The sequence below is a fragment of the Musa acuminata genome, chromosome BXJ1-11 (assembly GCF_036884655.1).
Source record: "Musa acuminata AAA Group cultivar baxijiao chromosome BXJ1-11, Cavendish_Baxijiao_AAA, whole genome shotgun sequence".
NCBI lineage: Eukaryota > Viridiplantae > Streptophyta > Magnoliopsida > Zingiberales > Musaceae > Musa > Musa acuminata.
Window position 1 is genome coordinate 33,730,935 of NC_088337.1, and position 13,515 is coordinate 33,744,449.

At 38.2% G+C, this 13,515-nt stretch overlaps 2 protein-coding genes and 1 long non-coding RNA gene across 5 annotated transcripts; 1 reads left to right on the forward strand and 2 right to left on the reverse strand.

The window, feature by feature from the left end:
- Positions 1 to 480: 480 nt before the first annotated feature.
- Positions 481 to 9,121, reverse strand: LOC103972517 (uncharacterized). Of its 3 annotated transcripts, XR_010481427.1 has the most exons (4): positions 8,712 to 9,121; positions 5,699 to 5,824; positions 1,152 to 2,475; positions 481 to 1,069 (listed from the first exon to the last, which is right to left on the reverse strand). It is a non-coding gene; the product is annotated as an uncharacterized LOC103972517 (long non-coding RNA). The 3 variants fall into 3 exon arrangements; XR_010481426.1 differs by lacking the exon at positions 5,699 to 5,824 and having other exon boundaries at positions 482 to 1,069; XR_670795.3 differs by lacking the exon at positions 8,712 to 9,121 and having other exon boundaries at positions 482 to 1,069; positions 5,699 to 6,397.
- Positions 1,447 to 8,682, forward strand: LOC135597834 (65-kDa microtubule-associated protein 8-like). The gene is made up of 11 exons (XM_065091374.1): positions 1,447 to 1,587; positions 1,674 to 1,877; positions 1,967 to 2,212; positions 2,290 to 2,508; positions 3,790 to 3,948; positions 4,136 to 4,295; positions 4,385 to 4,536; positions 4,633 to 4,720; positions 4,785 to 4,858; positions 8,045 to 8,119; positions 8,262 to 8,682. Exons 1-11 carry the CDS (start codon positions 1,504 to 1,506, stop codon positions 8,568 to 8,570), a joined length of 1,770 nt encoding a protein of 589 aa, XP_064947446.1. The 5' UTR covers positions 1,447 to 1,503; the 3' UTR covers positions 8,571 to 8,682.
- Positions 9,122 to 11,876: 2,755 nt separating the features above from the next.
- On the reverse strand, positions 11,877 to 13,428 carry LOC135596691 (F-box protein At5g50450-like). The gene is made up of 3 exons (XM_065088750.1): positions 13,053 to 13,428; positions 12,753 to 12,915; positions 11,877 to 12,675 (listed from the first exon to the last, which is right to left on the reverse strand). The coding sequence occupies exons 1-3, from the start codon at positions 13,313 to 13,315 to the stop codon at positions 11,944 to 11,946; spliced, it is 1,158 nt and encodes a 385-aa protein (XP_064944822.1). The 5' UTR covers positions 13,316 to 13,428; the 3' UTR covers positions 11,877 to 11,943.
- Between the last annotated feature and the right edge of the window lie 87 nt (positions 13,429 to 13,515).

A 13,515-nucleotide genomic window follows, 5' to 3' on the forward strand; every position in this document is an offset into this window, starting at 1 on the left:
AATAAATAGATATATATATATATATATATATATATATATATATATATATATATATATATATCCTCTTGACTTATTAATTTTTACGAGTCTCAATAAAAAAACGTGTAGTCGATATCAAGTTGTTGGAATATTAGGGCTTGTGATGACTGGCAACGTCGTCTTTCTTTCCTCAAGATCTTTCGAGGAATAAGATGTTATTTAGAACCGTCATTTCACGGATCATGCATTACAAGTAAATCATTTCCCAATTCCGTCGAGTCTATTGTCACTACGAGCAGTAGATCAACATGTGCAGATCACCTTAATATTCACTCAGCCTTTCCTTTCATTTCTAGCTTTATTTCTTTTCTGATCGCTTATATCCCATCAAAAACAAACCAAGAAGATGCAGCGCATCACATGAAGACGACACCTGACTTTGTTAATGTGCTATAGTATAAAAAAGTTGCAAGGTGAGTTGTCATCGTGAGTGCTTAAAACAAAGTTTACCATCACATCAACTGGAGAGTGTTTAAAGGCCACAATATTCCATCTCGCAAGCAACAGACTTTTTAACTCAATTATTTGCCTCTCATAGGACGGCTCATGTATTTTGAGGCCAAATCATTTCGATGGTTCTCTCAAAGGATTACAAGGATAATTCTTCTTTTCACTGCAAACCGCATCTTTCCAACGACCGAGGAGATGTCTGATATATCAGCTAGCTCTGTGCATAATTATTCAACCCATACATGTAACATTTTCTTCTTTTTTTTTTTTGTTTAAATATACCAATTTTACAATGAATCTCAACTTTGGCTGCGCTGAGCATGTGCAAACACAGGCATATCACAAGCAATAAAGTGGGTATTGTCATTCGAGTCTCATCAATGATGGAGTGATTGGCATTTCTTGAAGCAAACTAGTGCATGACATTCTTCACAAGCAAATCAGCTGATTCCAGAGACTCGAGTAAATGGAGCTGATCCACTTCTGTGCCAACCCATATGTTCCCTTGGAAAAGAAGACAAACATTTGTAAAGCTTTACCAACACATTAACCTTCAGATGGAAGCTTCCAGTAACACGATCTACAAAAGGTGCGAAGCGCTTATCACATGAATGAGAAAACTCAGCTTTATGATAGAGAAGAAAGAAAGAGGAGAAACTTACATGTCAACAATTGAAAGCAGTGAGGAAGATTGGCCCTTCAAAAACAAGGGAACCAGCGAGCTTGTGCACTTGTATTTGATATATATATATATATATATATATATAATTATTTTTCTTTGAAGCTCATCAAAGGAACCATCACTGTTGTGCTGCGTGTCTTCAAAGCAAAACCAACTTGGAAGGCCACTTTCACCATCCATCACAGCTTTGCCACCTTTCTCCTCCTTTTATACCACACCTCTAATTTCTTCCTTGAATAATGCTTGATCAGGGGAATCTGCTCTGTTTTACAACCACTTGAAGAACTTACATTGACAAAACTGTTCCCTGAGACTGTTCCAGAATTTATGAGATGGGATCCTTCGGAATGTTTCCCGGTTTCCCAAGTTCAGCAATCCCTGAATCATCCTGCGGCTATCTACTGCAAGAGCTAAAGGTTTGGGTTGGGGTTTTTCCATATCAGTGGTTCTTGAAATTGATACTAGCTGAACTTTCTTTGAACATTTTATCAACTGCTAACAGCTGATTTGGGATGAAGTGGGGCAAGATCAGCTTGAAAGAGAGAGGATTCTGCTTGAACTGGAACAGGAATGTATCGACATGTATAGAAGAAAAGTTGATAGTGCAAATATCTTGAGAGTTCGTCTGCATCAAGCACTGGCTGATTCAGAAGCTGAGTTCACTAACCTTCTCCTGTCCCTCGGGGAACGATCATTCTCAGGCCGGGTGAGATATAGATGACTTCTTTTGATAGTATATTTAATAAGAAAAGAATAGCACCAAATGTGCAGCCAGCTTAAATTCTCTTGGAGCAGCCTGAAAAATTGACAGGTACACTGAAGCAGCAGCTTGATGCAATCACTCCTGCACTTCATGAAATGCAGCTAAGGAAAGAAGAGCGGATGAACCAATTCCGGGAGGTTCAGACACAAATCCAAAGAATTGCTTCTGAAGTAGCAGGTCATCAACCGGATTGCGATGTTCTGGTAAACGAAGGAGATCTCTCACTTAAAAAGCTTGATGAGCACCAAAATGAACTCCAAAGACTTCATAAAGAGAAGGTAGCTTTAACCTTGGTAGCGTCGGTTTTCTTCTATATATCATCCAATTAATTTTCACCCATTCTTCACTCTGAAAGAATGATAGACTCCGGAAAGTAGAAGATTACATAAAGGTGGTGCAAAACCTTGCTGAAACAATGGGAATGGATGCTTCCATGATCATCAGTGACATTCACCCAAGCTTACTAGGTGGTTCAACCGCACAGCAATCCAGGAACATAAGTGACACCATCTTAGAGAGATTAAACAGCAAAGTGGAACAACTGAAAGATGAGAAGCGTAAGCGAACAGAAAAGGTATGAGTTTATTTTCCAACATAGGTCCATTGCTACAACTAAATCTCAGAACCAGGAATAACAAAAAATGAATGTGCACAGAATTGCTGTTTCTAAATGCATCACAAAGCACCCTACATTACCACGTTATGCACTTCATAAAGCATGTCTCACCAAAGAAAAGAATTTGAATAAATATAATTAATCATATCGTAGAAAGATTCATATGTTGGCCATATACATCAAACCTATTCAAGAAATACAAAACAGGATACCATAAAGCTGATCATAGATCATAGAATCATGCTAGAAAGTATACACAAGGGGGTTCCAGGGTCATAGCATCATGCTTGAGAGACATCCCCTTGAGCCATCCACCAGTATGCCATCTCTTAGTTTAACAAAAATTAACACCTAGCTTATTCACCATAAGTGACCAGATGGACTTACCAAACTAGTGATAATGTAAACCAGATTATCACTTTCAAGCTCACAAAGATACACCTCGTGCTCCATAAACTTACACAAGCAAGATATTCAGAGGCAGGTAAACAGCAATTCAAGAGATCTTGATTGTACAAGTTGGATGTATGCTATGCACCAATGTAATATTAGTAGAATTATAAGCATAATAATAGGAAGATTTAGACAAATATTTTCCATATCTGACACTAGCATCCTTTGCAACAAAAGAAAAGTACACTAACATCCACAAATTTTGAACTTCCAAATATAATAAGTTTGCAATTTTTATTTATTTTGTGTGAGAAAAATTGAATTTTTATTAGGATATTAGGAGTTAACCCATGGTTGAACCTTAGTTGGACATTGATCACCCATGAAAATAGAGCCATTTTCTGGATTGAGTTTAACTGCCACAAATTTTGAAATGAGCCTCTCTCACATATAATTTAGTAAATTAATCCCCAGACAGTTATACCAGACATTAAAAGAAAAATGATTCGTATTATACATGTTTAACAAATGTAATTAGGCTACAGAACTGCTGCAATAGAGTCAATGATGTTTCAAGATTAAGAATTGGTGATTTTATGACAATGCTCACAACATTAGGAAAGATGATTATTGAATTAGAAAAGACAGCACAATATTGGAAAAACAAGAGATGCAACAAGAAAATATAAAACGAGCCTCTAAGTGCTCTTTAATTAGTTTCAAACAAATACTACCTTATGAACTAAACAGAGGATGCAGATATCTTTTATGCATCAGCATTATTATTGCACCTTTTGTACACTTTGCATCAACTCCACTAAAACTACAGATACAATGATTTTACAGCTTTACAAGCTTGGGAAAGCATTGACAAACTTGTGGAATCTCATGGATACAACGATTGAGGACCGGCAGAAGTTCTATTACATGAATATATATACGTCATCAGCTCCAACAGATCACATATTAAGACCAGGAAGCCTTTCCATTGATATAATCCATCAGGTAAAGAAAGAATTAAGCTAAGAAATCAAACTTCAGATAAAGCATTTCCTTTTCCGTATTAAAAAGACAAATTAGGTAGTCTATAATGGTTCCTTAACTGACACTGCTGCTTCAGATAAAGCATTTCCTTTTCTGTTTTAAAAAGATAAATTAGTAGTCTGTAATGGTTCCTTAACTGACATTCCAGGTTGAGTCCGAAGTGGAGAGACTGGATCAGCTAAAAGCAAGCAAAATGAAAGAGCTTTTTCTCAAAAAGCTCAGTGAGCTTCGAGAAATATGCAAGAAATCTCATTTGGAAGTACCTTCAGGATCAGAGATGGACAAAATCATGAACCTCATCATGTCAGGTGTGCCTCTTGCTTCAGTTAGATGCATCATTAAATGATTCTTAATGGTAGCTGAACTTATTGACACTCAACAAAACCTTGAACCAAAGGTGAGATGGACCATGCTGACCTCCTAGTGATTATGGAAGAGCATATATCCCAGGCAAAAGAAGAAGCACGCAGCCGGAAGGACATTATGGAGAAGGTCGAAAAATGGATGGCTTCATGTGAAGAAGAACAGTGGTTGGAAGAATACAGCAAGGTCATCTCCAAATTCATCAACTCATATGTCAAAGCTTACAATTCTATTAAATATTGCTGATGAGGAATCCTAATTTTGACATATGGATGTTTACAGGATGAAAACCGTTACTCAGTGAGCAGAGGGGCTCACAAGAACTTGAAACGTGCAGAACGTGCTAGAATTATTGTGAACAAGATTCCAGGTAAGAATTGACTATAGCTAAATAAGAAATATGATGTATGATAGACTAAAACGAGAAAATGCAGATTTGGTTGAATTGTTGATGGCAAAGACAGAGATATGGGAAGAGGAAAGGATGAAAAATTTCTTGTACGATAAGGTTAGGCAAGAACCTATTGCTTTAATACATTTATGAATTTATCCAAATATTATCTTATTCATCATTGTTCTACCGGAATAAGTACCATATTTAAGTTCACATTTTACTTCAAAATATTCTGCTAGAAGGATGCAAAATGATGCTCAAGAAGACTTGTTCTGGGAAAAAAAATACCAAAGACAAACTTAAATACAATTAATTAGTTTTTGTTTCCTTTCTCATGATAGCATAGCCACCACTTTTACTGATGAGCATGCAAATTTAAGCAATTAAATGACTTTAATAACTTGCAAAGGACATTTTATAGATCAAGTTTTGCAACTTGCAGAATCATGCATGCAAGGATCAAGTATCATAAAACCTATTATCTTCTTGTTGCAAAGCCTATAAGCATCTAAGACAGCAAAATAAATTAACCACTAAAGTTCAAACATGAAAGCTAAGCTAGCTACACTTGAAGTAGATGCATAATTTTGTAATATGATCAAACATATATTCAATTATGATTTCAAGTATTGGTCGTTACTGTGCTTGATTTCAAGTATGGTCTGTATGCACCAGACCAACCAGTATTTATTGGTATGATCAAGGACCGGTGTCAGACCATATATCTCAATAATGTTCAGGTTTTTTTTTGGGTGATACCAGGCTGTATGGGTGGCATTTCACCTAGTACATACTGGTACTGTACCATTCTAGTAACTGAGATTTAAACCCTTGTATCCAAATAATTAAATTTTCTGTTTTTTTAACCAAAATGGACTAAGAACTTTACATGAAATATGCCTGACATCTACATAAATGGGTTGCATGAAATAAATCCCAGGTTGGTAGCATAACCTCGCTGATATGGATTTACCACAACATGCTCCACACCTGCCGCAAATTTCTTTTTTCTTTTTCCTTCTTTTCTATGTGCAAGACAAGCTAACAAAACCATGTCGATCTGATTCTCTCACTTAATTTCTGCAAAAGCAAAGCAAATCAAATCAAGATATTCTCTTTTATAAACGTCTTGCTTTTTTCTTTCTCCTAAATTAGTTGCTGCTAGCACAGCATATGTTTCCAGCCTACATGAGCATGCAAGACCAAGATATTGCTCAGGTAAGGAAAAAGAAGAGATGAAATTATCCCATGTTCAGATATCGGATTGTACGGAGGTATCATTTCCAGTTGGAAATGCAACATTCTTTCGTAGGACCCTTTTAAGGAAAAAAGTTTAATTTAGCAGTTAATAGAGACAGTTGCTGCCTTGATGCTGCAGTTGCATAAATTCACCTCAGAGATTTTACAACAACAAAATTACCAGGAAAACATTGTTGTCATTGAGGTATTATGGAAAACTGTAGACTTATAGAACAAGCGATGAAATTTAAGTTCCTGAACTGAACTAGGAAAAGAGGATTTGTCAACATATAGGATAACTTCCATATACAAGACCAAAATGCTTATACAAAATTAAAGCCCAATCATCACATTTGTCATTAACACCATGATTGCATTACCTACCATTTGACAGAGTGGAAGGCATATATGGAGAAAAAAAAAGAGAAGAATAAAGAATAATCCTAGATATCTTGTAATAAGATTCAGAATTAATCCAACAGTTTTCTCTTGATTTGTTATGATATATTATGGATCTTTTATATGATTTATATAATTGTTATTTATTATAAGAGTCTTGTACAATATGATTGACATTTATTTTCTAAAAATATATACAATTGTTATTTCTAATGAATTATTCTCTAGCATTTTCATTATTATTTTTTCAACAACTTCTTATATTTTATATAATAGTTTCATATGTTTTTTGGGAAAGACAGACACGTTATGAATTATGATGTTAAAGAGGTTTCTTAACAAAAAATATATTTATTTTCTCATAATTTATTTTGTGTTTTGTGGTGCCCTACCATTTATATTATATATAATTCTTATAATTTTATGATTACTAAATTATTTTTTCATCCGAGTTCATTCCCATCATTCTAATTCGATCGATCCCAAGGCCTGATCATATCATCCCAGCCAATTCAAATCTGCTTTCAATCTTACAACTTATGTGCAAGAGCACATGTAGTGCTACCCAATAGCCTACGAGTCTCATGCAGTGTCAACGCAAGTTGAATCAAAGGCTAATCCTGAATACAAACCATAAAATAATCCTCTCCAAGAATTTAAATACCGGACAACTTACCCTTTAATAACCATTCCCGTTGTTGGCATGCACCATATAGATGTCAAGGCAAGTTGTTAACATAGACAGTTTCTGGTAATCATTAGGTGAAAGAGAAAGAAAAAGGACCGATATGGAGAGGCAAAATGTGAAAGCATAGTTGGGCCCTGGTGCTGCTGCTAACATAGATAGTTGCTGGGACTTATTCGGTGAAAGAGAAAGAAAAAAAGACTGATATGGAAAGGAAAAATGTGAGCACAGTTGGATCTATAACTCTGATAGTTGACAGAGAATCTTTGAACTAGTGAAGTTCAAGAAGAAGGCTGACATGAATAAATACTCATGTTAGCTTTCCTGCTTAGTTGTTATCTTGCTCGAGTTTGATGGGCTTTACAATGTGAATGGCACTGAGAGAAAACCTAGGAACAAGATCTTGGTTTGGATTTTGTCAAATGACTCCATCCAGTGTGATGTCGAAGAGGTTTCACACAGTTAAATATGTGTTGCACCTCAGTGATGCACGTCAGTTTGGTTCTCATTTTTCACATGAATAATATATCAGTCCTAGCAATCCTTGGCACCTCTTTCACAAAAATCCATGCTTTCCTCCACATAGAGAAATACACTAATCTTTACATAACATATCATAAATTTAACGTTCACTTTGCTCTACAGAGACATTTGAAACATACTTTAAGCTTGTAAGCAGGACATAAAGTATGCTTTTTATCAGTCAATTGAATAATCAATTCAGAAACTATACTTTGATTTCTTTTATGTATCATGCACAGTCAATTTCTGTAACAAATTCATTTTTTCTTTCTATAAACTTCCACAAACCAATCAAAATTGTGGTAATTTCAGGCACCAAACCAACAAACTACACACCATGATATCATATGTATCTTTTATTAATACCTAAGACTTCTATTATCTCATACTACAACTAAAAGAAATGCAACTGAAATTTTTCATCCCATATATAATCAATCTTTATAAAATTACAGGTACCTCTAATGGCAATGCTTAAAGAGTACACTCTGTTAAAGCAAGAAAAAGAGGAGGAGAAACAAAGGCAAAGAGTAAGTTCTAGTGCAATTCGATGAAGGATACAAGAATATCTAAAGAAGTTCTGCAAAGGATTGTTCTGAAGAGCAAACAATTTTTAACCCCTTGTTTAGAGGATTTGTTCCGGATTGTCAATAACATCTTTTCTCTCTGCAGGAAAGAAAAAAAGTGCAAACTCAGATTACAGCAGAACATGAGAATTCATTTGGCTCAAGGCCAAACACAAGCACTACTCGTCCTTCCAACAAGATTCTAAATAGCAGTTTCGTCAGTGGTCCTTCGAGCAGGAGACTGTCCATCATCAGCCAACACCAAAGGTCAAAGAACAATTATGCAAATAAAGGAGCAAACTTAAACAAAGGGAGTATAAAGTTGCAAACGCGGAAGTTATTAAGCAATTATAGCCATGCCCCTAATTCTAAAGAAGATGCAGCATCAGAGATCTCTATAACATTTTCAGGCTGAAATCATGACTCTTCATTCGATATTAAACAATGTAAAGAATCATAAGATCAGGCAATCAATGTGTGAATGGAATGGTACAGTTTTTGGATAAAACACAAGCATGACATTGTATAACCACTATTATGATATATTTGATCTTACATCCTGCTAAAAGAACCAGACTTCACCGAGTTCTTCGAGAAAGCAGTAATTGCGGAAGAGCTGGACTGCGGACTGTAATTCAAGGTTTAAAATTTTGTTATCTGGTGTCAATACCGATAAGCGGCCAAACTAGTACGCTTTCGATACAGATCAATATCCTGACACTGGGTATGGACCGATGCTTTCCAGACCAAGAAAGGGGGGAAAAGGAGCGAGGAGGACTTGCATAGGGGCAGGAATATGTGGAGCGGAGAAGGAAGATGAGACGGGGTAGGAGGAAGAGATAAAGAAAGGCAGAGAAGAAGGAAGAGGAATATGAGGTGTAGGTGGAGGTGGAGGCGGAGGCATCTCGGAGGTGTCTGTCTTTGTAGGTTCACTCGGGGCGGTGAACGAGGCGTCGACAAGAGGCAAACGAGTCTGGGTAAGAGACAGAAGAGAGAATATATATATATATATATATATATATTCTTAAAAATTCTTTTTTATCCAAATTCAAAAATAATTTCAATCATTTATAGTATTTTAAAAATATTATCTAGAGTTTTAAAAATATTATATAGCATTTTTTTAAACACTATATGGTGTTTTTTTAAAACACTTTACAGTGTTTTTAAAACACTATACAATGTTTTATGGATAAAAAAATAACCCACAAAATATTATAAATAATTGGTGAAAAGATTTGTTTGGATTTGGATAGAAAAATACTATGAACAGCTTTCGGGGGTTTTTTTTAAGATTTTTAAAATAAGGGCGATGGTTTAAAACTTTTGAAAAGGGAATACTCTGGAAAAAACTCAAAAAAAGAATATTTTCTCATACAATCACCCATATATATATGTATATATATATATGTATATATATATATATATGTATATGTATTTATATATGTATGTATATGTATATGTATCTGTATATATTAGTTTTTATCTCTATTTTAATTTTTTTCAGCAAAGTAGTTCTGTTTTAAGCCAACACTAGATAAGTTTAAAATAAATAAAAAAAAGATAATAACGTAATATCAATATATATTAATAAAAATAAAAAAATTTATATAAAGTATTAATACATAAAAATTAAAATAATAATATTGAAGAAATTTAAAAATAAAATAAAAATCATATAATTATTGTAGAAATATAATATAATATTATTTAAAATTTCTTTAAAATAATTTTTGAATGAACTAATGAATATTAAATATTAGTTATATATAGTTTGATAACTAAAACTAGAAAATGGGCTTGATTCGATAGAAATATCGAATAGTTAAAGATATAATTGACAACTAATCATGATCGTAAGAGATGTAATAATTTTTTAGAAAATATAATAAAAAGTTATATAGCTATGTGAAAGTACTATTATTCATCTTGGGTTTGACTTTCTACAAATCTGATTTATCTCAGATTTGGACGTGACAATATCTACCTTATTTTCTCTTGATTCAGATCCACTCCTCTCGATCGTCTCCTCTCCATATCTACCCCTCTTAGTGATCAATAGTGTTTGTAGGTGAATTTCCAAACACTATTGAGTTCGAGCTAGGAGACACCATCTCAGCAGGAGGAGTCAAGATAGGGTTCGAGATCTTGCTATCAGAATTTAGGTCAGGATTCACTGCACCAACCTTACGGGACGAGCCCGAGTTAGAGGGGTTGAGAGTTGGTCTTAGTTACCTAGCTTGACGAGGGGCCTAACCCATTAAGTGACTCTTATGTCCCTTGGCTTTTGTTCGATCCGAACCTTAGGTTCGAAGGTTGATTTTACAACTGTTCTCTTAAGCTATTTGTAGGTTCCCCTTGTGCATCGATCATCTCACAAGTGTCAGAGCTTGAGGTGATCGAGGGACAAAAATCTGACGAGTGCTCCCCCACTCCACAACGATAGTATATATTCAAAATATTTTTATACGTTATGGTTTGGAAGAATATGGAGGTCCCCTGTTTGATCCAGTAGTCATGCAACAAAAGTTTACTAAAGTCAATTAGAACACAGATTTGGGCAAAAATTATCTCGGCGAGAGTAATCTCGTCTATTTTGATGACTCTTCCGCTCCTAGGATCAATTTTGTTGAGAATTTTGGAGTTTAAAAGGAGTTCAAGTGGAAGGGAAGGAAGTTGCATCCAAATTGGTGCAATTTCGATCCTCTCTTTCAATGGTTGGAGGTTGTCCTTCCGGGGGAGGAGAATGAGCGCCTATCCCGTGAATCCTTGAAGAGATTAGTCTAAGTCGTCAAAAAAGGCAAAACCGACATAGAAGAGCCTCGAGTGGGCAGAGTCGAGGAACGTGAGTGACCATGAGAATATAGTGAGACTTTGTTCGGGGGCTCGGGTTGAGGGGAAATCGAGGAACTCTTAGGAGGAGGAGGAGGAGGAAGGTGCACGTTGTCACCCATCCTGCCGCTTCTTGCCTCTTTTGAGGTGGAGTTAAATGAACCCTAAACCAAGCCTCGATTCACTGAGCCGGTGTCCACATTGCTTTGTCCACCAATGTCACTCTCTCTCTTAGATAACTCCACTTGGTGGAGTTGACACCCCTATCATCCTGCCGCTTCTCGACCAATCTCTCTCTTTCTCTCTCTCTCAGAAGAGTCAAATGAACCATGAATCAATTCACTAAGCCGGTGTCCACATTGCTCTGTCAACCAATCTCTCTCTCTCAGATAACTCCACTTGGTGGAGTTGACTCCCGTATCATCCCCAACTCCACATGCTGACTCTTGCTAGTGCTGACTCCGTCGAGGATACGACAGCATACGTGGGGAGTTTTATGTCTTTTAAACTGCATTCTCATTCTTCCGATGAAAAGCAAAAACAAAGGAACAAGCTTGGTTGATCAATTTTACACTGACATGGGACCTCCAATTAGTGACTCGAAGATTTCATTAAAGAGCATCATTCTTTGCGGCAGCGTAGATCATGGTGATATGGATCATGATGTCGAGGAGTCAGAGTTGATTTGTTGTTCACGGAGATGAGCCCAACACAGCAATGACTTGAAATCGAAGCCGTGTCATGCTTTTTTTTTTTTGAAAAACATAATATACAAGATAAAGTGCAAGTCTGGTAATTCAGCTTCGAAGTCGAACGACTCGAGGAAAGAAGGATTTCAAATCAACCAAAAAAACACTCAGCCTTTTATAATATTGCAGGCGGAATAAAATGGAAAAACCAGCCTTAACAGAGAAGAGTTAAAAGTGGTAAAATCTCTGCCCTCTGTCAGTCGGCGCCTACGCCTCCTCAATCACGACGGCGTCATCGTCTCCGGCGGCCGCGCCGACGCCGCCATCGAAAGCCTGTGGATTCATCGGGAAGCACTCCGCCTTGTGCGACAGCTTCCAATCCAGAGCTTGACATGCCCTCGAGCAGTAATTGACTAAGCCGCACACCGAACAACGCCGAAACTCGTGCCTGCGTGTCTCAGGCCGCCCGCAGCCGCGGTGGGAGCAGAGCCTCAGACCCTCCGCCGCCGACCCTGCCCTCGCCTCGAACCATTCCTTCAGGAACTGGTTGGCTGGATGCGGCTCCGGCGCCGGCAAATTCCAACCGTAGTCGCTGAGGAGGGGGCAGCACCCTGGTAGCGTTTCACCCGCCACCGTGACCCCCGCTGCTGTGGGCGGGCGACGCTGCTTCTGCCATGCAGGCAAGAACGAGATGGCGGCCGCGAGTTCCCGGGCGTTGGCCTGGACTAATAAGCGGCGGCCCTCGGAGACGTTCTTACGGACGCCATAGCCGTCCTGGAGGCAATGCCCGAGCTCTCGCAGGGCGTCAACGTGGCCGTGAAAAGCCGCACGGGCGCACAGGGCAACGCCAGCCCGGGGATCCTTGTCATTCTTCGACCCTCCGCTGCCATTGAATTGGATTACCGCCAACGAGTACAGCGCTGCCGGGTTCGATCCGATGGCCGCCCTAGCCATCAACGACGCGCCGCTCCCTCTTTTCTCCAGAGCGTAAAATCGTATCTGATCCCATAAAAAATCAATTTCTTAAGCAAACTCGAAGATTTCTTCAGTCGAACAAGCAAGCGCACGAGCCCTACCATTCCCAACATGTAGCAGGCATCAAGATTTCCGCAGTCTACACAACGCTTGAGGTATCCATGAGACGAATCGGACCACGTCTTCGCACTAACAGCGAGGCATCTGGAGCTGGCCATAGACAAAACCAGCGGATGTTGCCCCAGAACATGAAACCGCTTACACCTGTTGCAGATACCCGAAAAGAATATATTTTTACTCACAGTACCCAGGAAAGATCCAATCTTCAGAGGATTAAAGCTTAAAACCACAATAAAAAAAACTCTCTATTTTATAAAACAGGGCGACATTAGTGTTCGTACGTCAACATGGAGCTGAAAAGATCCGAAGGACTATCAGCGGAGGAGCTGAGCTTGGAAAGCACGGACACAATGATGTCATCCGGCAGCCTTTTGAAGTAATCGACCCTCTCCTCCTTTGCCGGCAACTCCGTCGCTGCAACCCGCGGCCGTTTCCGGCAGCACGATCCGGCTTCTCCTTGCCCCGTCGGTGTTCTCTTCCTCTCCGCCCTCCGAACTCCTCTGTCGCCCATCTGTGGTTGGGGTCTCAGGCATTGCGAAGCCATTGTACGTATGCGTCGCTGGCTCGGCCGCGCTGCGATGTTATTGTGGGGAAGACCAACCCCGAGACGGGAGGGCACCCTGAAGTCTGAATAGGAGAAAGAAAGGCAAGAAGCTATTTATTCGTAATCAAAATGCAAATCTGACGAACACACTCTTGCTATATTTTGCCTTTTCCCATTTAGGTTAACTTTTACACCGAGGC